The sequence below is a fragment of the Asterias amurensis genome, chromosome 14, assembly GCF_032118995.1.
Source record: "Asterias amurensis chromosome 14, ASM3211899v1".
Classification (NCBI taxonomy): domain Eukaryota; kingdom Metazoa; phylum Echinodermata; class Asteroidea; order Forcipulatida; family Asteriidae; genus Asterias; species Asterias amurensis.
In genome coordinates, this window is record NC_092661.1 from 10,482,314 (window position 1) to 10,510,052 (window position 27,739).

Here is a 27,739-nt window from a genome sequence, read left to right on the forward strand (position 1 = left end):
CTTCTTCTGATAGCGCCCTCTATTGAATAATCGGTTAGATCACCGCACTGACGAAGTGAGACGTCCTTAGCAACACACTTACCAACAGTCGTAGCCGTAGCTGTAGCCGTTAGTTTAAATTTAGCCTTGATTTCAGTTGAAATCAAGACTTACTAGCAAGATGGCCGCACAATTTACTGGTTACCCGGATAATGTTCACTGTAGAGTCAGTCAACCTTTTCTACTCCCCTCTCATCCCCGCTGAGACATTATTCACCCATGCAGAAAGGTGAATCAAATCACTCAGAATTTGCTGCATTTGAAACAAGAATCTAATGGTCCTCGCATATAATTTGGAAAACAAAAAGTTCATCTGGTGCTTGATATGTGACATTGTGCCCCCCCCCCCCCCCCCCCTCTATTGTCTCTCTATTGTGTTCTTGGAATCTCGAGAATTCTGCTTTAGGGATAAAAAAAAAATTGGAGGGGGTGGTTACAATACAAAAAGGGTTTCTTAAAGTATCCAGCATGGTATAAAAATGTTGAGTCATGACCTTTCAACCAAGGGATCAAAATAAAACCATGCTTCCAAAACCCCCCTTCCCAGACATATAGTTGGTGTCCTGCACCCCCCTTTAGCAGTCCCCACCCCTCCATTTTAAATTGTGACTTTTTAGACCTACAGTTTTAGTTTGGAAAGTAGTGGCCCCTTAGAAAAAAAAATAGTGCATTCTAAAATTGTACCCTAGGGTAGAAATACAAGCAACACAGACAGAAACATCATTCAAAATGCATGTATACAATAAAAAATGACAATTGCTTTGTTTTAATGTACATGTCGAATGTGCAGAAAATGTACAAAATATAAAGACAGATAATTGTTCTGGATGCTGTGGTGAATGTCTCTGGTTCCATTAAATCAATCAATCAATCAAGGAATAAAACAAGTTCATAAGGCCTACATTTCAAAGCTGACGACGGTAGATTTTTCTCAAGGTGTAAAGTAAAGCTATGGTTAAGAATAGGAATGAATACAATTCGATTTGTATTTTTTAGTTAAAGGCAGTGGACACTATTGGTAATTACTCAAAATAATTATTAGCATAAAACCTTACTTGGTAACGAGTATCGGGGAGAGGTTGTTAGTATAAAACATTGTGAGAAACGGCTCCCTCCGAAGTGACGTAGTTTTCGAGAAAGAAGTAATTTTCCATGAATTTGATTTCGAAACCTCAGATTTAGAATTTGAGGTCTCAAAATCAAGCATCTGAGTACACACAACTTGGTGTGACAAGGGTGTTTTTTTCTTTTGTTAATATCTCGCAACTTCGACGACCAAGTGAGCTTAAATTTTCACAGGTTTGTTATTTTATGCATATGTTGAGATACACCAAGTGAGAAGACTATAGTCTTTGACAATTACCAAAAGTGTCCACTGTCTTTTAATCGACCGTAACCCGCAACTATCATTAGTGCATGTAAACTTATATAAATTAGTTATCACTTCCCCAATTGAAACAAGTACGCAATTGTCCCATAAACGTTCAGCACTGGCATTAAATCTTGCCTTGGATCGGGCGAGTTGGTCTATGAAAATCGTTTGAAAACGTTTGTTTTGAAATGCAAAATGGTGTATAAAGATGTTTCAAAAGTAGATCACAATGATCCACACAAAATTATGCCTTGAATTGCATAATTTTCCTGATACGTCGTCAAATTGTCGTCAACACGGCACGTCAAACTGTTGACTCCACAAAATGGCCGACCGTGTTAGTTCTTAAACGCTTTTCGTGGACCAACTCGCTCGATACAATGCAACATGTCCTTTAAGAAGTAATTTAGTGGACCAACATCGTTGATTGGTACAAATATACATTACAGTTGTTATCAAATAAATTGATATACATTATGACTTACTCTTCACCAATTTACATAATTAAATAAAACAATCAGTTATCCAAACTGTCTTGGAATGTATTCAAACCGCCCTCACATGTAGTCTTTCTGCAAGGCGTTCGTGGCTAGGACGTCTTCATAGAGCGGCTGTCCCAAGCGATTGGAATGGGGATCTTTGCCACTCGACTCGCACATGTGGTCTCCCCTTCAAGTCGCTTTGGATCACGGCTCTACGAAGCTGTCCACGCCACGAAGGTCTTAACCAAAGGCTTCACTCACAGAAGCTCTACACTTCAATGATTGCATCACGTAGGACTTTTAAGATCTACATCATAAAGGGCAATCAGTTTATCTATGTGTGTCACATTGGTTTTGTTCCCAGTTTGCTCAAAGTGATTACGAATACTGATTCTGGTTATACTAAAAGGGTTACAGACTAGTTTGCCTTTCAGCCTCGGTTGAGTTATATGGATAAAAAAAAAAAAAAAAAAAAAAAAAAAATCATGAGGCAGTTCCTTAAAAGCAGTGGACACTATTGGTAATTACTCAAAATAAATATCAGCATAAAACCAATTACTATATAACGAGTAATGGTGAGAGGTTGATAGTAAAAAACATTGTGAGAAACGGCTCCCTCTGAAGTGACGTAGCTTTCGAGAAAGAAGTAATTCCACGAATTTGATTTCTCGAAATCAAGCGTCTGAAAGCACACAACTTCGTGTGACAAGGGTGTCTTTTATTTCGTTCATATCTCGCAACTTCGACGACCAATTGAGCTCAAATGTTCACAGGTTTGTTATTTTATGCATGTTTAGATACACCAAGTGACAAGACTGGTCTTTGACAATTACCAATAGTGTCCACTGTCTTTAAAAAATGAGTGTTTGCGTTAATTATGAATACAATTTGCCTTCCCCATTGATACAGTGATAATGCTGAGCCAATCCCACATAGGTTGCTAAGCCCCCCCCCCCCCCCAGAAAAAAAAAAAAAGGGAAAAAATTTTTAAAAATATTGAAACAATCATAATCCGTTGTTCATAATAATAAAATAAACAACTAATGATACACATTATCCTATAGACTCGGGCAGTGGCGTTGCAATAGAAAAGTCTTTAGAGGTGTTAATGGAGAACTCCATCTCTCAAAAACAAAAACAAGAATGGTGCATTTATTGACAGGCCTTTTGAACATTATACGTTAAAGATGCTATCATGTTGCCTATTCGTTGTAGTGCACCTTTTTTTCAATAGAACTGGCTTGTTCTGAAATAAAATGAAAACATGCTTTTCATATTCTGTATTTCCAGCAACATTTTGGAGAGTGGCCCAAGATTGCATCTTTAACAGTGAATACAATTTGGTTAACAGGAGTCAATAAAGCAACGTAAAATGGGATTGCAAGGTTCTGAAAATGTTCCAATCCGCATGACATTTTGCACTGTCAAATTTACTTACTCTGTGAACAAAAACAGTCACGTGTTATGCTACCAGTTTCTACTAGACTTGTATTTTGGTTTGCAAAGCAATGGTGTCTGCTTTATAATCTTAACCCACATTGGGTGCGTTCGATTAGCTTCCCCGGGTCGACCCCGTGGTGCTCACTCGGGTGAGCCCCTGACAAGAAAGAGCTAAACGAACGATCAAGCACCTCGGGTCAGCCCCAAGTGACCCACTTCACAAGCAGGGCACTGGGGGCTGACCCGGGTTGCGCAACCGGGTGAGCCCCCTGGAATGACGTCAAAGCTATTCGAACGCACCGGGGGCAGACAGGGGTCGACCCAGTGAAGCTAAACGAACGCACCCATAGTGTCCATTATTGGAGGTTGCTGTAGGAAATTTTCAGATCACTCAAAGTCCGCCCTCTGTCGTCACAAGTTACATAATAATATTGAACATGTGTTTCACAATCCACGGCCATGTCTATAAACGAGGCAATTTACAGGCAATCAGTTCCAGGCAATCTCCAAGAACAGAATCCATTCACATTTGAATGTTCACAGAATTTTTCTTGAGAATCGTAAGAAATTTTTTGAGAAATTACTCTGGTGCTACTGTATCATCCACTGCAGTTGGTTGCCTCAAAGTTGCCTCGTGAAACAGAAAAACTTCCTCCATGCGATGAGATGGTTGCAATGATGAAATATTTCTTTCTTCAACGGTGTTGAACTTCCTAACACCATAATGACGGGGAACTCCCGATTACTTCACCAGTTGGACGGTCATATACAGCGTCCAAATTGCATACAAGAGTAAACAATATAATTTCCACAGAATACCTCAAGATAACAAACAATTTTGTTTGAGCTGTTTTGCTTAAAACTAAAAAAAAAAACGAAATGTAAACATCGGTGCTTATTGTATGCGACCATATATTGTACTGTTATTTTGTTGTCCTTTACTGAGTTTTTCTTTGTTTCACATTGGTTTGGGCGCCATTTTTAGCTGTTGATTCGGTTGGCAGTTCAACCCATGAAAGTGATTGTCAGACTCCAAGGTTTTCACTTAAAGGTAAAAATTGCTAAAAATTGCTACACAGTTTACTGGGCGGCTGGCCTGACAAAAGCAACCAGATAAGGTGCCACATAGTTCAAATTAAAACCAAGGTGTGATCCTGAGACATTAGTGGCCACTGAGGGCGCTATACTCTGAGTACTGGGGCCCTGTGATGAGTTCGTTGTCATAACCACACCACGGCTGGCTGTTCTCCCAATGGTACTGCTGGCACTGCAGGTTACTGTAGTGAGCCCACGCCCAGGGGAACTGAACATCGCCCCAGAGTTTGTGGGTACAGTTCTCGCTATGGTTAGGAGGGACTCTGTCGAGTTATGTCCGGTAAGAGTGCTCTCCGTTAAGCAGTGAGACAAGGGAGAGGGCATGGCATAATACTGGTTGGTGTCCACCGTAAGGGGCGCCATCACGCCGAGGGACAGTTGGGAAGATGTGCTTCCCTGAGTTTGATTGGTCTTTGTGTTCAATGCATCCTGGGTGGCACCGTTTCTAGCCAATAGGGCGGAGCCTGGCGGGTAGGCGGCGCACGCATTGGTGTGCGCAAGCTGCGGTGACGTCTGCGTCGAATTTGACGCTCCGTGGTGTGACGTGAAACCAACGTTGGCCTGGTGGAGGCGCTGTTGTTGTTGGAGGCTGTAATACTGCTCCAACGCCAGCCTGCCGCCGCGTCGTGCTCGCAGTTGATTGTTCAGGTCCAGTTTGCTCTGTGATTGGATGAGGTGCGCCCTCAGGCGGATGATGATGTCATGGTTAGGAGGGAAACCCTCAACTTGTACGAGATAGCGGATGGTCTCCTCCATGCAGTCTTGGAACCCGTCAAACATGGCGTCCACCGGGGCAGGCGGGTTGAACAAACTCGGTAAAGGTCCCTCTGACGATGGTGTGGGTTTGGACGTTTCTGAAAATGCAAGAAGAACAACACTACATCAACATCATAATCAAGCATAAACCACTTGACAACCTCAACAATAAAATCACTTATTATAATAAGACCGTCTGGTTATCCATGACAAAGGCTCATGCTGGGCCCAATTTCATAGATCTCTGCTTAAGCACAAACAGTGACTGAGCATTAACCAACTTGACGCTTACCAGAATAAGATTACCGGTGAAACTACCATGTCACAACTACAATTTGTGACTGGTATCCTGCTCATTTCTACTGAGCAAGAAATGATTAAGCAATATTTTCTGCTTATAAGCAGTGGGATTCCAGTTGCAGAGTTGTGCCGTTCATTTAACATCAAATCGCCGCCCTCATAATGTTACTGACTTCGATTTCCAGTCAATAATATTACAGGTTAGGCTATTAACCCTCAAAATATAGATTCCACTCACAAAGGCAATCTGAACGGTCGATCTGGTGTTTAAAGGCATGGTACACTTTTGAACTGTCGAAGACCAGCTCCTCACTTGGTGTGCCCCAACTTGCTCAATTTGTAATTTCGTATCGTTGCAAGAAATTAATGAAAGAAAAAACCCACCCTCGTGTGCTTTCTGATGACTGAGAATTTCTCAGATTCAAACTTCGGGGTGAAAAACTACGTTACGTCAAAGGGTGTTGTTTCTTACAATGTTTTGTCAATAACAACAGCTCTCCAGTGCACTTACCAAGAACGTTTTTTAGGCCAATATTTGAGTAATTAAAAAGGGTCCAACCTGATACTTCACGGAGGTAACGAAGGTGCCCTTAAAAATGCCCAACTAGAAATTTACAATTTCCTCATAGGGTGCCCTTTACTAAGGAGAAAATTCCTTGGTGCCCTTGCCCTTTCAAAAACAAAGCATATAGGCCTGAAATGTAAGTTTAAAGGGTGTACCCTCCCTTTAAAACTCTGTTTTGTAATGTAACAACAGCTCTCCAGTACTATTTAAGCAAGTTTTTGACAAAAGGTGTACTATTTAAGCAAGTTTTTGACAAAAGGTGTACCCTTTCTTTAAAGGGTAGCGGGAACCACGCGTAGACCATCCCACCAACGACCAATCGATGTTTTTCTATCAACGCGAGGTGTTTTCCTGATCCGATTAAAGCTCTAAAAGTACGGGTTGCCCTCAGGGCTAGTTTTACGAAAGAAAAGACCGGTAGGTGATCCTATCTGTTGCAGACATCGACAGAAGTTCTTTATGGATTAGTTTGGCTCTTTGTTTTGACCCGTGTTTTTTACCCAGGTCGTTCGGTTACACATTGCAGGCTTTCGAACAATCCTATTGAATGTAAACTCACGCGCGCAGTTATAGATCTGCACAGCCACTTACTTTCTTAAAGCGGGGTAAATGTTAGTCTTGGTGCAAGACGTTTCTCGTTTCCTTTTCACACACACCGCGGCCAATTCACCGACAGCGCGCGCAACGACTCACCTGACTTATAGTCCACTCACCGCCGGAGAGTGGACTATAAGTCAGGTGAGTCGTTGCGCGCGGTGTCGGTGAATTTGCCGCGGTGTGCGTGATAAAAGAAAACGAGAAACGTCTTGCACCAAGACTAGGTAAATGTCAAGACAGCAAAAAACACTCTCCATTGTAACTATAGTGTCACTTTTATGCCTTCTTTGTTTACCTTTAGTTTTTTAGTTTTTCCCAAAATACGTAAGTCCATGTTTTGTTGATGTCATCACTCCATGGACTACCGGTATTCTCTTGTCATGAGTACACAAGATGTAGGCCTGCCGTGGATTTCAAAAAGAGTCTTGTCTCCAGTTAGGACGAGTTTTTATACTCGTCTTCACTTTGGCCTAGCCTTAAGTTTTGAATATCACCTAGGACTAGTCCTAAGTCTTTGTGCAATCGACTCCAGGTTTGTATGTTCTGGCATTCCATTAAATTCATTAAAGTGTAGCTACCGGGCTATCTCGGTAGTCAGGCCATCTCTATGGTAGGACACTGTAAAACCAAAACTATGATTCTTTATCCATGATGCAAATTTATCATAAATTAAAGAGTGATGGCGTTTCCAATGGTGACTGCGATAAACAAAGACAATAGATAGTCTTATAACAGTGCCCTAATTGTTAGATACTTATCCAAAGGATAACAGGTTAAGTGTATTAGTATCTGTATTCAATCCTAAAGCGATTTCAAGCTGTTAATCGTATTCTTGTATTGTACTCTAATATTTTACAATGTACAGATTTAAGTGGTTTTTTTTTAATCTTTCATCCAAACACTTTTTTTTTTACGGCTGGATCCAAGACTGAAATCTCTGTCGAGACAAAACGAAAACGCTCCTCGACTCGACCCTTTGTAGACTTGGTTACAAGTCTACGACCGTGGCTTTTAGTCGATAGCCAGTACAGTATTGTTTGAAATAGCGCCCTCTTGTTGGGTCAACCTCCGCCATAAGCCTACGATCGCGAGTTGGGTTGGGCGCGTGATAGCTAATCTGTGGGGGTGTTTTTACGGAATAACCGCGATCTCAGACTTGAAATCAAGTCTAGACCCGTTGTGGAAGAGAGCAGACAAGACTTATTAATTGACACGTGATGTTTCGAGTTGGGGGGGGGGGGCTAAAGGTCTTCGTGTCGAGACAGGTCGTTCAACTTAACGCCTCGGAATGCCTCAACCTGCAAAGCTATGTAGACCTCCACAACTAAACTGAGTTCTGCAACCAAACTCAATTTTGTATTTAAATTTTCAGCCTATCCAGTTACAGGCCCGTCACAGAACAGCATTTTTTCCCCTCTGCAGTTCTTGCTTTTTTATTTTGCACACATTCTTAGTCCCCCTACGGCGAAACTAAACAATTCAGTTCAACCCCCACTGGAGTGTAAAAGGGGGTTCGAGTGGAGGGCATGCTCGCATCGTTTTACCGCCGATCGATTCGGGACCGGCCCGGTCTGCGCGCCCTTATTTCCCTTCTTCGGCTCCTTTCCGTTATACACCTTTAAATGCACTGGACACTATTGGTAATTACTCAAAATAATTGTTAGCATAAAAACTTACTTGATAGCAAGCAATGGAGAGCTGTTGATAGTATAAAACATTGGGAGAAACGGCTCCCTCTGAAGTAACGTAGTTTTTGAGAAAGAGGTAATTTATCACTCGAATAATCAAAATACTTCAGCTGAAGCCCTTTGTGGGGCATCTGAAAGCACACAAAGTAATACAACAATAGTGTTTTCTTCTTTCACTATTCTCTTTCATATTTGATTACCAAATGAACTCAAATTTTCACAGGTTTGTTAATTTATGCATATGTTGGGAATGTGATACACCAAGTGAGAATACTGGTCTTTGACAATTACCAAACGTATCCAGTGCCTTTAAAATAAATGTGCCACCACTGCTAGGGTTTTTTAAAAAGCTGAGGCTTTAAGTCTTAAAGCCCCCGGAGCTGTGAGCTTCTGCTGCTAGTGCTAGTAGTACGTTTTGGGCTTTTTGTTAGCTCACAATCAATGCCCAGTGCAAACATACACTGGTCATTAAGAGCCTGTATTGATCTGCCAAGGCGGCAAGACTCCACAAAAGGAAGGTTGAATTCGAGAAATGAACCCTGGCCCTCGATTGGTAAAAAAAAAAAGCGAGAGAAAGAGAGGTTGAAAAAAAGTCCAAATTGCCGAGGCTGTTTGGAACAAAATTATTATGAACCATAAGGTCTACTATCGCCAAGAGGGTGATAATACGAAATGCGCGGTGTTAGGGAACAAAAGGCCGGCCGTGTAAAGCAGTAAATCCCCGGGGGACTAGTTGTTGCAGTGCCGCGCTGAAAAGCCTAAACTTGCCCGGACATGTCTGCTTGTATACCCATGGGTTCTTCAACGAAGCCTCGAAATTGCCAAGTTTGGCACACCTTGTGATAAAAGAGCTAAATGTACAATTGATGGCTCTTTTTTTTTCCTACCCGCGGTGGTAACACGGGAGAAATGCGAAACAAACCTCATAAAAGCCTCATAAAAGCTGGGGCCCCCCAAAAAGCTGTGGGTCCCCAAACATCGTTTTCCATTTTGAAAGTCACGTTTGGTATTGAATGTTTAGCACCGGGGTGGCCATTATTGTCTGGATTTCATTTATTAAACTCAAGACAATGGTGATTCGGGTGCAAATAAAATATGCACCCCCCCCCCCCCCAATGTAGTTTTGATGTCTCTCTTTCTCTGCACAAAAGACCATATATAAAGTTACAGTTTTCACACAAAAACCAACCATATGGGGGGGGGGGGCCATGCAGCTAAAATGTGGGAAGAACAAAAGATAGTACAATTAGGCAGACATCATTGTCTTTCTCTATTTGAGTATAACTTAATAACATTATTGAGGCTGCGACCAGACTTCAGATACATAGACTCCGTTTTTAATTATAGTGTGAACCGTGTGTATTCTCTATGGTGTAGGCCTGGGTGGGAGAGGGTGGTGCCGTTTGGGGGTTTCGTTTTTTAACTGTCGCAGAATTTTTAATCGTGAGAACTAGCTGGGGTGGATTTCACAAAGAGTGGGCACTGGTCCTACTCGAACTTAGGATTATATCACTAGTCCTATGAGATATTTAAAACGTTCACAGGCTCGTTATTTTGTGCGTATGTTGAAATACAGCAAGTGAGAAGACTGGTCTTTGACAATTACCAATAGTGTCCAGTGTCTCTAAAAAGGTATTGCCAAACACAAAAAACACATGTACTTGACAACGTAGTACCAAATTATACCTGACGAATTTGAGTTTGTTCCCCTTTGAACCCAACAATATGTAACAGGTGCAAAGCATAAACACATAAGCACATAATCCATCCTTGAAAATGCTTTTTATTAACAGAAATAACGATTAAGCAACGGGCTCGCTCGTGCATCGGACACGCCGTCCATTAGCGGCGCATCACGGCATGACTTCGCGTTATCTCCCCGTGGTAATACGCGGGCCCAAATTCGGCAAGGACACCATCCGTTACCGAACAAAACTATGGTGGTTTATGTGTGCACAGATACTGCAAAGAAATGAAAGTATATATATTTTTTTTTTATAAGTATGGCCGCCATACTGGGTTTCAAAAAAGAAGCACACAAATATTTCAGGGACCCACTGTTGTGCCACGTGTTTGAGATGTTGCTTCTTCGATATCGCACGCTATGACCACGTGTCGATCTTATAGGCATACGTGCACGAGCTGTCGCTCTTTTACAAGAAAAATCGTCCTTGTATTATTTTGCAAATCATTTGCTTATGTGTGCAGTTTTTTGTTTCTGTATAGCATTACATTATTACTGAGGACATTATTCGTTTCCTCTTGAAGACACTGGACACTATTGGTAACTACTTAAATAGTAAGTTTTAGCATAAAACCTTTCTTGGTGACGAGTAATGGGGAGCTGTTGATAGTATAAAACACTTTGAGAAGCGGCTCCCTCTGAAGTAACGTAGTTTTCGAGAAAGAAGTACATTTTCACGAATTTGATTTCGAGACCTCAAGTTTAGAATTTGAGGTCTTGAAATCAAGCATCTAAAAGCACACAACTTCGTGTGACAATGGTGTTTTTTCTTTCATAGTTATCTCGCAACTCCGACGACCAATCGAGCTCAAATTTTCACAGGTTTGTTATTTTGTGCATATGTTGAGATACAGCAAGTGAGAAGACTGGTCTTTGACAATTACCAATAGTGTCCACTGTCTTTAAAGACACTGGACACCTTTGGTAATTGACAAAGACCAGTATCATCACTTGGTGTATCCCAACAACATACCTTTGAAAACTTGAGCTCAAAATGGTCATCAAATGTGCAAGGGAATAATGGAAGAAAAACATCCTTGTTGCACAAATGTGTGCTCTCATCAGATGCTAATAAAATGCCTCACTTATTTTGCATGGGAAATTACCTCTACTAAAAATCTACGTCACTTCAGAGGGAGCCTTTTCTCATGGTGTTTTATACTATCAACAGCTCTCCATTTCTCGTGACCAAGTAAGTTTTTATGATAACAATTATTTTGAGTAACTACCAATAGAGTCCACTGCCTACACCCAAAGTGTTTGCTGTTGAATGTGATGATTTCGTGAGTATAGGGAGGGTTTTGCGCGCCGGAAGTACGATAAGCGTCGAGCCATGCTCTCATAATAAGACACCTTTCATCCTTTTAAGAACTTGTCAAAAATTGTCACAGTGTGATGCGATTATAAAAATGGACAAAAAAGGAAAACAAATCGAGGACAGATTTTTTAGAAGATTATTTTCAAAACCTAAGCCAACTACAAGCAATCGTCCATTACTTCACACAAATTGTGTATTATTATCTCCCGCCCTTTCAGAACAAAAAAATAAATCCTTTAGTCCTCGAATGACCTTTACGGAAAAGATGACACTTCGCCCTGTAAGCCGATTATAGCCATAATCTCAACACATTCTTTCTGTCAGATTGTATCTCCTTTTTACGGTTTCACTTTTCATTTTATCATTTTTTCCCTCACTCACTCCAAATCCCCCCCTTTCACTCTGTGACCCAGCACACCCGTGGTTTTTCATTAAATCACGGCATTGCTAGATCTCTTCAGTTTTCGACCCTCGTCCTTGTTCGTGATTTTTTTTTTTTTTTTTTTTTTTTTTATCGAGCAGAAATCTTTCCTGGCTTTTCATGTCGAGTGTTCGTCAGATTACATGAGTACGGTGAACCCTTTTGGTCAACACACACACACACCAAGAAGAATACAAAATTTAGGGAATTTGTTTGATAGATGCTTTGTCAAAGCTTGGCAACGGCCTGAGGTTACATCCAGCCAGCTCTCTCCACTGCTTGAAATTTACTGGGTTATTGATAATTTCTGACACAAAAACCTGGAAAAATTTGACAATTTATTTAAGTAACCGAGTATACATGTAATGTTCACCCTTGGCGACAAGTGGAGGTCAACAAAGTGCAAGGGCAAAAGGAAAGTATAAGAGCTATTGTGTTTTACGTTTTTGGCAAGTTTAAACCCCGGGTTTTTGTCTTCCCCCTTTTTGTACTCTGTGAAATCCGTGATTTGTAGAATGTGACTGCTTCAACAATGTGGTAAATTTGGCCATCAATGCTCTTGAAAAAATGAAACTGCACAAAAGGTTTGCATTTTATCTTCAGTCACAATAGTATGAATCTAAATTGAGGCATTGTAATGTATTCCTACATTATGTTAATGTATATGCTAATGAGCAGAAGTTGAGCATGCGTACTGCATATAGTTTTATTAAAGCACTCATGATACTGGCATGGAATATCACCACATGTTTCACATATTAATGTTCAGAACATAACAGGCAGTTAATACGACTATGTGTCGACAAATTGTTGAATTGTTTTTAAAGGTAGAATCTTATATTGTTGTAAAGGTGATTCCGATTTACAGGCAGTATATACAAATAAATGATAACATTAAAGTCGCCTGTAAAAGTAAAAGACAGTGGACACCATTGCTAATTGTCAAAGACCAGTCTTCTCACTTGGTGTATCTCAACATATGCATAAAATAACAAACCTGTGAAAATTTTAGCTCAATTGGACATCAAATGTGCGAGACAATAATGAAAGAAAAAACCTTGTCACACGAAGTTGTGTGCTTTCAGATGCTTAATTTCGAGACCTCAAATTCTAAATCTGAGGTTTCGATTCAAATCAACATTTCTCCATACTCAACTGGGATACCAACTCTTGCCATAGCATTCACAAACGGACACCACGGAAATTTGAATCTCCAAAGTCGCCAGTTTGGGCGATATTTTGAGATTAAAACTTGTCGTCATACTTTTGTGAAAATCAAATCACGGTGGCATTGCAGACAAAATAATTTCGCAGAATACATACTACCATTCCATCTTTGGGATATAAATTTTACAATTGGTTGCCGTGTTATTACCAAACTTTGACTTACCCTTTAAAGGAAACCACGCTCGCGAAAGGGCATTGTACGCTGTAAAGACGTCGTGACAATACGTCTTTTTATAGATGCAGGATTATGGACATAATGATGATTTATTAACAATAAATTCATGTTTAGTTTGTTGGTTGGATTCAAAATCCATAAAATACACATCATTACAGAATGTGGAATGGCAAATGAGTGCATGCTCCACAGGACAGCACGTGGTTATTAACCCTTCTAAGTAACTCAATGCGTTTTAGATAAATAGACATTTCATCCGAAGATAATGATGCTAGGTAATTCCAGATTTATCGATTGCACAATGTCACAAGGGGGCGGCCTATTCGATAAATGCCATTGTTCTCTCCATTTTAGTTAGGGTAGCTCAAGCGTTCTTTATCCCCGTGGCTTAACAAGACCTCTCCTAGTATTGAACACTTTTTTTTTCTAGGAACAAGTTCGCAGAATTAATTGACCATAATCTTCCGGGATAAAATAATAATCCGTTTTGACAATTAGTGTCCCCCAACGGTCGTCCAGAATTTGTCGCAATGCATTACAGGAGATATGGTCACTAATACACAACTGCAAAATGAACAGTTTTGAAATCGGTTTAGCAAGTGTTCCTCTTTATCAATTGTGGGTTTAATACTTGACTGTCTTTCTCATCAACTTAGTGTCAATTCTGAAACGAGACGTCTGCGTATTCTCAATAGGGATGCAAACGCTAATTGGTCTGGGCTGTTCACGTATAATGAGGTCATGATGATGATGTGGCAGGTAATACGGCGTGCTTAGCATGTTTGAGTGGCCGGATTTCGAACATAACCCGATTTGCAAATTTTCGGCTGAGAGCAGAAGGTCAACTCAAAGTAAAACCTTGCATCTTCACTGCAGAATTATATGAGAAGGCGCCTACCTGGATCTGCTCTGTACGCAGCTTCCATCGTGATCATCATAACCTGACTTATTTCCCGACTTCCAGTTGGAAATCATTAAGAAAACGTCCTCAATGTTCGACAGGCACCAGTCTTTTTTTGTATATCCACATTTGACAAAATAGTCTTACTAGTGGTGATGATTTTTACAATTTGACCTCAGTTCGTCACTACACATTCACTATGTCACCAGCAATTACACACGTTGGTTCTTTCCAAAGAACCGGTGATGATTCTCCTGAAGACAATCAGAGCATACTGCTCGAAACGTTGAGTCGGTAACCACCGGTCTCTTCAGAACCAACACTACACGAAAAGAGATATTCACACTGGTGAATACGGCAAACCTCCCGTATGTAGTTATTTGAATGAATAAACCCCGTAACATTTACCGACCAATGCCGAGTACAGTTAAGATGACATTTCGCATGTTTATTTTGTAAGAAGGTTCTGAACAGACAATCACAGAAAGCGAAAGTCAAACACGAGGACATGACTCATTTGAATTAGAGTGTTCGTCAGATGGTTACGAAGGGTAATATAATAAGGCAGCGACGGTAGAGAAAGATAAAAACAAAATCAATATTTAAGTATCACATCACCCGTGCACGTGGGCGTGATTCTAAAAAGAAGACTAGACTTGATTTCAAGTCTGAGATCGCTGTTATTCCTGTACATCAGCCACGAAAAAACGCCCCCAACTCGCAATCTGTGATCGTAGGCTAATAACATAGGTTAATCTAACAAGAGGGCGCTATTTCGGGCAATGTATTGGCTATCGGGTAGACTAAAAGCCACGGTTGCAGACTTGAAACCAAGTCTAGAGTGAAGCCCGGTTCATATACTTATGCGAATGCAATCCAAATGCTGACGTCTAAACTCCGTTTTCGTTGCGTTGAACACAGCTCAACTCTTCCGAATTAAGCCTGCTTCAAACTTCCTGCCATTCCTGCAAATGCAAATGCAATACAAATTTTGACGTCACACCTCCGTTTTCGCTGCGAACAGTTGAACACACTCAGTTAAACTCTTCCGAATTTTTCGTTGCGAATATGTGACATCAAACTTCGTATCGCATTCGCAGGAAGTATGAACCTGGCTTGAGTGACGGGCTGAAATTTCATTGCACTTCTGAACTTTCCTTAAAAAAGGGATTCCATTATGGCGCAGACGACAAGAAAACATACCACTGGTTCCCCGCCATAAGCAACTGGTATACCACCAGCAGATATGTTGAATAACTCCACCTAATCAATATTCTTTGTGACCATGTAAACCGTCCCTGCGGGTCGAATCGAGACTTGTGCCCCCCTTTTCCATCACCTGTTGTATGGCGTTTTAGAGCCATACATCCAAGGAAATAAGTCACCCCTGCATCTGAACTAACAACGAAACACTACTCTCCATTTTTTTTCTATTCCGGATTTTTACCAGCCGTTTAATAACAACAAAAAAATGCCGTACCTGAGGACTCAATATCACGGGCACAAAACAACCCCTGGAATTAAATCTCCTCCAAGAACCTAGAAAAGAATCAGAAATCTCTTGGGGGCCTAAAATGATTTACTGCATTTTTGGGGGCAAGGTATTTAACAAGCAAACCAGGAGCTAATCTCACACTCAATTCAATCAGTGTTTAAAACCCTTTCCCATTCTCCTGGTTTTCTTATCAAACTCCCAAACCTGACTTGACGGTAGTCAAGTCGACAGCTTGTAATTTCGGGGGCAGTTATAACACCGCTGGGCGCCCGCTATTTCCCCACAGGGAGGCGTGTCTTGTAGTACTGTGTGAGGGGACATACCAGAGAATGATGCCGAAAAATTATGCTTTGAAAAGGTCAAGGTTTTCTTTCCTTCATGACCTGACAAGTCCAACAGGTTGGAAAATCCGGGTGGGTGTTGATTTCCGTGCACTGTCCATTCAATGCGAATATAAAATTAAGGAGGGTGGAAAAAAAACGGTCGAAAGAAATACATTCGCAAAGCACTCGACCCCACTTCCGTGCTCTACACCTGTCGCACAAATAAATACAATTGTTCAAAAGCAATGTTTATAGAATTTAGCCGGCCTATTTATGGAGTAAATGACGTACATGTAAATGCACACAAGCTTGTTTGTGTCAACTTGGGTACGTGTTGTTCCCCCTCGGTAAGTAACAAACATGAATGGGGTAAGGGGAAACATTTTGTTGTTGATGCTTTTTTCGTCTGGTATTTTTTTCAGCAGGACGCGTCTTTATCTGCAAACTTTGTTATAGGCTAATGGCTAACTATTGCATCCCTCCCTAAAATTTATATTTATTTAGTGATTTCCTCAAAACCTCACAAACTGGAGAAGATAAACAGATTTATAAAATTTCATCAAATTTACAGTATAAGGGACACAAACACATAATTAAAGGAACATGATAACCCTGACACTCTTGGACGACCCCCCCCCCCCCCACAGACCATATTGACAAAGTATGAAACAAAAGGATTATCAGAACGATCATATTAGCCGTTGTTATTGCTGTTGATGTTGTCGTTTTGGGGAGGATTTTCTTTTTATTCTGGTGACTTCCAAAAAGAAGGAAAAACAAGATGGCGCCATTGGCGCAACCACAAGGTGTCGGTAGAAAGTGCCTAATACTGTAAATTTGGAAATGGGAAGTTAAAAACCCAACTCAAAGAAAAATGCAAGAAATAACTGTTTTATGTTTGGGTGGGGAATTGGATAATCTAGACACTGTGTAAATTAATACCACGTTCTTGTAGGAAGTTGTTTGAGGCAAAGAGGAAACAAGAAAAAACGTCAAAATCACAGAGCGATGTTTTCAGGAGAGTCGCGTAACAAGTTGCACATGCTTAAATAATGTTCGCCTCATGAGACGAAACTTTTTTTTTCATGACATTGTTTTACTCATTTCTCAAAAACTACTGCATCTCAGGAACCAGTTTCTTTGGGGAAGCTTTCTACCTTCTTTATCTTCAAACCGTGTTGGTTTAATAATGTAAATCTGTGTTTTGTGTCATACAAATTAGCTTACCCAAACTCTTTAAAATGGTGACTGAACAACGAGCGATTTGTATCAACACCGTTAAGGTCAAGACCACAGCCCAGCACGCAACACGAGCAACCTCAACTTCCACAAGACACAGTTCAAACAAAAGGCAAAGCGTACCGGTCGTTAAACACCCACACGAGCAAGGCCCTGGTGGGGAAGACACCCCCCCCCCCCCCCCGCGCAAAAAAAGTAATCAGTAAGACGTAAGACTTTCTCTCTCGTAAAGAGTACCAACTCGTCCCTCGTGCCGTGTGGATTGACGGGGGTCAACAAGGTCACCACGCGGCGTGGAATTCCTAAGACATTTGATCGGTTGTTTCCGACACCGCTCGATGTGACAACCTGCGTCACACATGGACGAGAGGGACATGTTTAAAAGCGCAGATGGGAAACTCTTACAAGTTTGTGCCAACGACTTGTTTACAATGAGTTCCAAATAGTGGGATTTTTGTCTTCAGTCTTTTACACGCAAGTTTGTTTTTCATCTGAAAGCACACAAATGTATGCAACGTGGTATTTTTTTTCCGTCTTTATTTTCTTGCAACTTCGATGACCAAGTGAGTCAAATTGTTCAAATGGTTTTTATTTAATGCATATGTTGGGATACCGTAGTGACAATACTGGTCTTTGACAGTCACCAAAGGTGTCCATGTTTTGAATGTCATTTTGGATGGTAACCCTTTTCTGCTGTGCTTAGCAGGGGATCGTGAACACCATCAGAGCCACAGGTCACTTCGGACCCAAGCAGTACTTCTCAGAGAGCAGCATCATAAACCACCAATGCTGTAACCTAAGAAGCCAATCTGATATCAGAAATTTAATGGGAAGTCCCTTATTTTAGTTCTAAACAAGACCGTGTAATCTCCACCGAAATATGTTTTCTGCGATAATGAAATTGATTTGGAATGAAAAACTTCCGCCTTTGCCAACCTCGCCACGGGGCACGATGGACACAGACAGCTAGATATATATTAAAGTGTTGCATTGATGTGGTCTTCGATTGGAATACACGAAGGCTATAGAGGAGAGTCTCCGGAAGTTCTTAAAGGTACATGTATATACTTGTTACAGTTAGAGTTTTAAACCAGAAACTTAAAGGCACTGGACACTTTTGGTATTACTCAAAACAATTGTTAACAGAAAAACTTACTTGTAGCGAGCAATGGAGGTGTTGATAGTTTAAAAATTGTGAAAAACGGCTCCCTCTGAAGTAACGTAGTTTTTGAGAACGAGGAAATTTCTCACTCAAATAATTAAACACTGCAGGACTAAAGCCTTTTATTGTGCATCTGAAAACACACAAGTTTGTGCACCGTTAGTGTTTTTTCTTTCATTATTTTCTTGCACCTTCTCCCAGATTTGTTATTTTATGCATATGTTGGCAAACACCAAAATGAGAATACTGGTCTTTGACAATTACCAAAGGTGTCCAGTGCCTTTTTAATAAGGTGTTAAATTACTTACCGAGAGTCCATGATTGCTGGCCTGATGCCGTAGTTGTCTGACACGTCTTGAGGTAATCCACGGCCGACTGGAGAAGGTCCATCTGCTCACCGGTCTTCGACCCTTGCTGAATTGGATAAGAAGAAACAAGAATGGAAGATGAGATCATTATGAGAACGCAACATAACGTGCGAAAAAGGTAGCGGAGATCACAAATCCATTAATCGCCCATCCAAAAAGTAGCTAAGCACAATAAAATTATAATTACCCAAATTAGGTTACCAGTAAAACCACCATGTCATCTTTACAGTTTGTGACTGGTATCCTGCTCGCAATTTGTTTTCTGCTCTTAGCAGCTCTATGAAATTGGGCACAATTTTACTCAAATAATCATTATTAAGCAAATTGTTTTCTGCTTTAAGCAGCTCTATGAAATTGAGCACAATTTCATAAAGCTGTTAAGCAGAAAATTATAATTTCTGGCTAAGCAAGAATGACCGAGGTACAAGTCAAGGCAATGGTAACTGTATGGTGTTCTGGCTGGTAGCCTATTTTTGCTGAGCAATTTTGTTTTTGTTATAAGCATAGGTGCTTACAGGTATGAAGTTGGGCTCAGGTCCTGTGGCAATTTAGATATAGGCCAACAGGAATTGTTTTTTTAAATCGCGATCGGCGAATTTTGACAAGAAAAAAGAGACCAAGATTGACCTTGATAGACCCCTTGTCACAGGTCATTTAACGCACCACACCGAGGCTAAAATCTATAGTAGTCTCGTTAAACCCGGCTTTAGTTCGGTTCCAATTGCCAAGCATTATTAAGTGCCCCCCTTCAGTCAGCCCTGAATGGGCCGTCAAGAACCCCTTTGAGTCGGGCGAGCTTGTGCCCTGGGGACCTGCTGTAATTACGGTGCACGGACAGAAGTTCGCGTGGCACAGCAGTAAAACATTCCACCATTTGAGTCACTGCACACAAGCTGTGATGGGCTAAAAAGTTTTATAGGCGATGAGGAATGATCGGTGATGGTCGCCAATAAAGTTAAATGCACTAGGCTGGTGACGTATTTTGTCAGTGCTTCGCCCGCCAGCCATTTACCCCTGGGTGGAGAGAAGCATTTATAGTTAAGTATCTTGTTCAGGGACACAAGCGTCACGACCGGGATTCGAATCCACACTCTGCTGAACAGAAGCATCAGAGCTTGAGTTCGGTACTCTTATTATCCGCTCGGCACCAGACTATTAATTCGTACAGCCTCACTTTGGTTCACTTTGAGTTGGAATGGAGTAAAATCAAGATGGCCACACCGTGATAGAGGTCTAATGGTTACAGCTCTTTACTCTCATGACCCGTCATCCAGATCCTTCTCTATCCAACCAACCAAAACCAACCAAGGCCAGTCCAAATAATGACCTCAGTCAATCCACAAAAGAGAGCGCCATCTTTTGTGCCCGTTTTTTCTATAATTCCTAATGAAATTTGACACTCGGCAAAGCAATAGTGCCCAACCAAAGGGCCGCTTTCTACACGGTCTTTCTACCCTCTCCATCATGTACAGGTTTTTGACAATGCACGCATTGGTGAATAGAAGGAGCTATATCTATACAAGGATCACAGCTGTATAAGGGAAAATTGGTTTTGCGGCTCGGCATGAAACAGGAGTGATTTATGGAGTTTATTTTAGAAAGGACATTAACAACAGATGGATTCATAAAAATGATATTTCAAAAGAGCAAAACGCACGTTGTTACACAATATTCAATCCACAATCACGTACGGTTATTGTGTTACCGCAAACCAAATAGGTCTATATATTGCAAGGTAATGATGTCTCAACTCCCATATTGTGAGTCTGTAACAGCGGTTGTGAGTTTTTTGCCACTCTCAAAAGTTACTGATTGTCGCTAAAACCGATACAGTCTTTTACAACGGTTGCAGTGTGTTACTCAACAGTTGCGAGTGTAGACGGTATACCACAATAGTCTGTTAAAACGGTCGAGTTTTGTCCCTTTGGTAATGAGTCGGTAAATAACAACATCAACAAAGTTTATTCTATCCAGGCACACTGTAGAAGAACAAAATTACAAATTGCAGTGTACATGTACATGCGTAAAGCCTGATTTGGATACTTCCTGCGAATGCGATACGATATTTGACGTCACAAAATAAGTCGCAATGAATAATTCAAGCCAGTTGACATGTGGGCAACTTCAACTTCAACATTCGCTTCGGAAAAGCAGCTCTGTGACGTTACTAATTTTGCTTCGCATTCGCATGAAGTATGAACCAAGCTCTGATAAGTCATTCCAACTGCATATTTTATTAACCCAAATAGTCCAAGTACACGTTCTATATAAAAGGCGATTTGAATGCTCTAGGGGTCTTGCGAGCGAGCAGAGCACCCCGTCCAGGCTTGCCTTCGAACCCCGTATTCTCGTTGTCACCTCTTGGCCCGGTTCCGAGGCAAGAGATAATTTATCAGCCAGTCTATTTTCATTGACACCCCCTTCTAACCCTCGGCAGGCACGTTTCAAACCACAGTGGAGGGTTTTCTTGATTGTGTGCATGCAAGGTATACGTTTTCTTAGTCACAGAAGTGACTCAATTAAACTGAATATTATAACTTGTGGATCAATTTCAGAGCCCTTTTGCAACACTTTGATGGAGAGTGGTTTTGCATAATTTACGAGAATTTGTCTGCGTCCCAATGGACTTTAGGCCGGTTTGACACAAGGGTGAAACAAATGTAAAGGAACAAACAGATTGACAGAACTACTGTCCCGAGATGTATAGCTAATCCACTGAACAAAAGTACACTTTGTTTTACTATGTTAATTACTATGAGTGCTACTGCATTATTTACGAGATTCTGTCCTTGTCCCGAATGGACTCAAGACAGGTTTGACAAAAGGCAGAAAATGTTTAAAGGCAGTGGTAATTACTCAAAATAATTATTATCATAAAACCTTATTTGGTAACAAGTAATGGGGAGCTGTTGATAATAATTTAATATTACCATGCTGAATTATATCAACTGTATGGAATAGTTTAATTAAAAGTATTTTAATTTGTCTAGTAAGTCTGTGAGTGATGTCACAACCTTCCTTGTTTTGTGCCCCTTTAACAGTACGATTATTCGATTTACAGTCCGGTTATTGGGCGTCGATACCGCGATCATTATTGGAAGTTAATCGATTCACAGCATTCGTCATTTGACATTCAAATTCGTAGTATTCGCTATTGGTGATCGATTTTCAGTAAAAAACATTTCACACGGTGTTAGATATCCTCTCACACCAGACATTTGCGCCCCAGTGGTCGATTTCACGAATATAGACCTAACTTGGCATAGTCTTAAGTTCGAGATAGGACATGTCTTAATTTTGTGAAATCCACCCCTGATATTGATTACGAGCAAGATAATAATATTTCATAATATTACTTGTAATTGATATTAGTAATAGTATCCCTGCATGATAATGGCATGTTCACAGCATGCTTTCTCACACACAATACAACAAAAAACTGCTATAGAAAACAAAATTGCTGATCAATTTACAACTCACTGATTTCTGTGTAATACATATAGCTTTGGAGTGGTCATTAAAAAATTATAGTGCTTGTAATGTATAGTGTCGATGTATAGAGGCACATGGCACTACACTGTGCCTCACAGGCATTCCTGAATATATAAACACAATGAAATCAAAGTTCAGTTTTAAGCTCAAAATCTTTATATAAAAAAAAACCGCTTGAACTGTAGACCAATGATTGAGTTTTGTTATTTCACTCAACTTGGGCGCATGCAATAAGAAGAAAGAAAAACAAAACCAACGGTGATTTGCAATTGTCCCCGACGCCCAAGATATGTGCACATTATCAATACCACGGATTAAATAACTACAAAATACAAAGTTCACGACCCATGGTATCGCAGCTTGTTTTTTCACGCCTGGTCGTTTTCTAAACACTACTTCAGAATAGAATTATTATGGAAGGGTGTATTATTTTTAGGCGAGTTCAGAGCCCCCCCCCCCCCCCCCCCCTTATGTTCTATAGACTCAACCACTTTTCAAATCTGCTGATTAAGTCCCCAAACACGCACGCGTCTGGCGTCCCCTCCACACGAGTTTGAAAAGAAAGGTTGAGTCCTGGGTACACGCCATATTTGTTCGTGTGCTCACACGTGAGTAGAGAAAGACCAAGCGCGGTGAAACTGACCTCGGGGGTGGGCCTCTACTTTGACTAGATTATTGCCTGACTTGGTCCGGCGTGTAATCGCAAGAGAACTGGGATCAGTGGACCAAACTCGAGCCCATTCTTCGGGCCCGGTGACCAGACGTGCTTTGTTTCCCGGTTGGGTACCCGTTAACACTGGGGCGGGATGCCTTTAGCCCCGCTGTGTTTTGCAAACACGAGTTGGGGACCTACTATAAGGCCAAATCGAAATAAAAACCTGTTAAGCGTCCCCGCCCGCTTCCTTTTTAGACGCGGCCTCCTTGCTTTTTAAATGACAACTTATTTTTACAAAATATATGTATATATATTTTTTTTTACGAAAAAAGTTATTTAAATTGCAACGATCTTAGCAAAACAAATGGGAAAAAACCTCCTCCTTCCATTTTTCAAAAGGGGGGGACGCTAAACATGTTTTCTTTTTTGGCCTTAACAAGAGAGGTCTATCATGAAACATGGTGGCTCCATTGCGGAGTGTGCTGGCGCTGTATGGGGGCGCGCTCCAACGCTTGAACCCCCCCCCCCCCCTTTTCACTCTCTCTAAAATAAGGCAGGAAAAAATGATATCAAACGCATGAATCAATATAGTCTAGTGATCCTTGTCATGCAAGGCACCAGAAAGAAACGGTCTTTTCAGGCGTCGATTACAAAGTGCACGAGTTGGGGACCTGACGGTTTCTCTATAAACAAGAGAAGTCTATATACCATGAACGAGGTGGTTCCATTGTCAAGTGTGTTGGCGCGATAGGATAGGGGAGCGCACTCCAACGCTCGATTTCTTTCCTTCTCACCCCCCCCCCCCCCACTCACACCCTCCCAAAAAGGAAACTGAGAACACTGATATCAAAAGCATGAATCAATAATATCTATTGATCCTACATGAAAGGCACCATCAGAAAGAAACGGCACTTTTAGGCGTCGATTACAAAGTGCACGCACCGAAAAGCCGGGCCGACCGTACTCGGTTATTATATCAAGAGGTAGTTTAGTAATCTGATTACTAGTCCAGCAGCTGCCCCGCCGCTCGAAAAGATCTTGTTATTAACACGACTGACTAAAATGACTGATCGGCTAGAAGTTGTGACCATTGTGGAGGATTTCATACTATGATGACTCTATAGGAGTTAATAAAAACTTGTTAGGACGAGTAACTCGTCATAACTCGAGATAAAACTAGTCTTAAAGGCACTGGACACTATTGGTAATTACTCAAAATAATTGTTAGCATAAAAACTTACTTGGCAACGAGCAATGGAGAGGTGTTGATAGTATAAAACGTTGTGAGTAACGGTTCCCTCTGAAGTAACGTAGTTTTTGAGAAATTAGTCATTTCAGCATTCTCCAGAAGACGATCAGAGCATACTGATCGAAACGTCGAGTTAACCCAACGGTTCTTTTCAGAACCACCCCAACTCATTTAGAGATTGTTATTACATGGTGTTACCGCAAACTCTTCTATATAGTCATTTCTTACTATATCATATTTTAGTTTGATTTCGAGACCTCAGAATTTGTGAGACAATGGTGTTTTTTCTTCCACTATTCTCTCGCAACTTCAAAGACCAATTGGGTTAAAATTTCCACAGGTTTGCTATTTTGTGCATATGTTGAGATATACCTATTGAGAAGACTGTCTATGACAATCACCAATAGTGTCCGACTGTCCGGTGCTTTAAACTCCTTGTGAAATCCACCCCGGCCCCTCTTACTTAATACGCAGCTATTCTTATTCATCAATTATTCGCGCAATATATATTAATCTATGTGCATAATATCAAACGGTTGAGTTCGTGCCAAGCGTTTTGCAAATACAACCATCTCATCCACGAGACACGAAAATGTATGATTTGTCAAATGAAAACACCGTTGCTGAATTATAACAGCAATGCACGTACCTTCCGCTCAAACAAACGCTCACTACGTGTAGTGACTACACACCAAACACTCACCATCAACCCCTCGAGATCGCTGTCTGTGCATTTTACACAAGATCAAAATCTTCCTCGGCCTTTTAAGTTTTCGCTCCAACCCAAACTAAATTATAATATTGATCTCTTCTTAAAACCGAGGAAGGTCAGGTTGTTTGGTTTTCTCTTCCTTTCCCCCCTTAAATAAATGCCCTTAGAGTGAGAGATTATTGAAAGATTAAAGGATTGGGAGGAAATGATGCAGGGCCGGCAGGCTGGAGGTATATGGGGAAGAAAAATCAATATTTCGTCATGCTCTGTTTGGGCTTTTAAGATGGTATTTAGGACAACGTTTATAAAATGACCATCGATCGAATGCTCATCTCTTACTATTGGGATAGATTCTTCACAACGTACCGGTACGTTGGGTTAGGTCACAAACTTCCATTTTTGGATCTTAAAAAAAAAAAATTTAAAGACACTGGACACTATTGGTAATTGTCAAAGACCAGTCTTTCTCAACATATGCGTAAAATATCAAAACTGTGAAAATTTGAGCTCAATTGGTCGTCGAAGTTGCGAGATAATAATGAAAAAAAAAACACCCTTGTCACACGGAGTTGAGTGCTTTCAGATGCTTGATTTCAAGACCTCAAATTCTAAATCTGAGGTCTCGAAATCAAATTCGTGGAAAATTTCTTCTTTCTCGAAAGCTACGTCACTTCAGAGGGAGCCGTTTCTCACAATGTTTTATACTACCAACCTCTCTCTATTACTCGTAATCAAGAAAGGTTTTATGATAATAATCTTTTTGAGTAATTACCAATAGTGTCCACTGCCTTTAAGGCACTGCACATTATTGGTTATTACTCAATATAAAAAACTACTTAGCAAACGAGCAATATAGAGAACTGTTTGACAGTATAAAACATTGTGAGAGAAACGGCTCTCTCTGAAGTAACATAGTTTTTATTTAGAAAAAGGGATAATTTCTCACCCAATAAAAAACATTAGGCGCGAAGCCTTTTATTGCCATTTGAAAGCACACAAATTTGTGCAACCAATGTGTGTTTTCTTTCATTATTCTCTTGCAATTTCAATTCCCAAATGAGTCAATTGAGGTTTCAAATTTTACACATGTTGGGATACACCAAGTGAGAAATACTGGTCTTTGGCAATACCAAACGTGTGCAATGCCTTCAAGGTCAAAAACTTCCATGTTTGTTCGTTTACAACAAAATATAAAGTTACCTCCATTATTAACGTAGACTTCAAACTTTAACGTGTGAAAAAGGAGCTTGACTTCCTGACCTTGGATTCGATAGTGTAAGCCATGATATCACTGGATTTGCATGGAGTATTAAACATTTTCTTTTAAGTATTCTTAAGTCACGGTACGTTACCTCTGCAGTTTGATGAGAGGGCTTTAATAATTAACTTCTTACAATGAAAAATGTGCATAGCAGCATAAGACGCAAAGCGGCTTTCCTCCCGAGACCAACTCGACCGATTCAAGGCAACGTGTTCCTTTAAAAAAAAAACAGCAAGACAAAAAGACATGGAGTTTGCCAGCTATGTGTATATCATGTCGCGTGGTTTTATGGAGCTAACACGAGACCGCCACACGTTGCCGCGTTGGGCTTTAAAGGCACAGGGGCCGATTTCTCAAAGCAATCAAATTCATTGCAAGACAAAATTTGCAGTTACGATCAATCTTAGATCTTTGTGAAGTCGTCCCCTGGACACCATTTGGTAATTGTCAAAGACCAGTATTCACTTGTGCACAAATTAACAAACCTGTACAATTCGGTTGCATTACTTTGTGTGCTTTCAGATGCATAATATTATTGTTTGAGTGAGAAATTACCTCTTTCTCAAAAACTATGTTACTTCAGAGGGAACCGTTTCTCACACTGTGTTATACTATCAACAGCTCTACACTGCTCGTTACCAAATAAGTTTTTATGCTCGCAATTTGTTTGAGTAACTACCAAGTGTCCAGTGCCTTTAAAGGAGTGTTTAAAACGGTGTAGGTTTTTTGTTCACGCGTAAAATAGCGTGCGTGTCGCGAAGAAGGCCACGCTTCTCGCGTGGTTTACCCGATCTTTGTGAGTCCCCCCCCCCCCCCCCCCCCCCACCCTGCTTGAATAATAGCTACGGGGGGAAGTTGAAACCGTTCGGAGGTTGCTAGGGCCAGGGCCAAGGGTGCTGCATGAGAGCACTGCAGATCCGGGGTGCAAACTTCAACAGCGCATTTTGTGTCAGACACGGGGTGGCACGTGTATTGTTTGAATAGCTTAGACCCAATTTCATAGAGCCTGTCAGCACAACAAACGGTTACTTAGCAAAAATAGGTTACCAGCCACAGAACACCATCCAGATACCATTGCTGCGACGGGTACATCGGTCATTTCTTGCTAAGTAAATAACTTTGCTAAGCAGACTTTTCTGCTTCAAAGCTTTGTAAAATTAGGCACAGGAGACATGGCTCGGCCATCTTGTTTGCTCGTGTTGTAAATAAATTTCACCATAAGCGAGGCTCAATGGCCAAGGACAGGGCCCAATGTTATAAAACTGCATAAGCAGGAAATATTGCTGAACAATTTTATGCTGAGCAGAAATGAGCAGGGTACCAGTCACAAGTTGTACATGTGACAGATTCGGGTTTTTGTTGCTGGTAACCCTACTCTGGTTAGCATTAGTTCAAAAATTTAAAGAACTATGACAGAAGGTCTGGATTCCGACTCGTATTTCATTATGAGAAATGGGCTCCCTATACTAAGCTGGACTTTGGGCTCCCTACTAAGCTGGACTTATTTCTATTTGTAACTTGACTTGCAGAAAACCAATCTGAACCTTACCAAGCATGTGGTTTGGTAATACAATCCTGCTAAGCCGAAGTCACTTAGCAGGTTTGTGTGCTGAAGCAGCTTCAGGGGAAGTCGGGCACACTTCTCGTTGGTTTATATTTCTTG

General features: G+C 40.9%; 1 protein-coding gene across 1 annotated transcript in view; it reads right to left on the bottom strand.

Moving 5' to 3' along the window:
- Positions 1 to 2,948: 2,948 nt before the first annotated feature.
- Positions 2,949 to 27,739, bottom strand: part of LOC139947105 (uncharacterized) — a 50,141-nt gene continuing 25,350 nt past the window's right edge. The window contains exons 4-5 of the mRNA XM_071944946.1: positions 18,648 to 18,753; positions 2,949 to 5,282 (exon numbers count right to left, since the gene is read on the bottom strand). Of these exons, the coding sequence (XP_071801047.1) occupies positions 4,414 to 5,282; positions 18,648 to 18,753 (975 nt within the window). The 3' untranslated portion in view covers positions 2,949 to 4,413. The remainder of the gene's footprint in view (positions 5,283 to 18,647; positions 18,754 to 27,739) is intronic.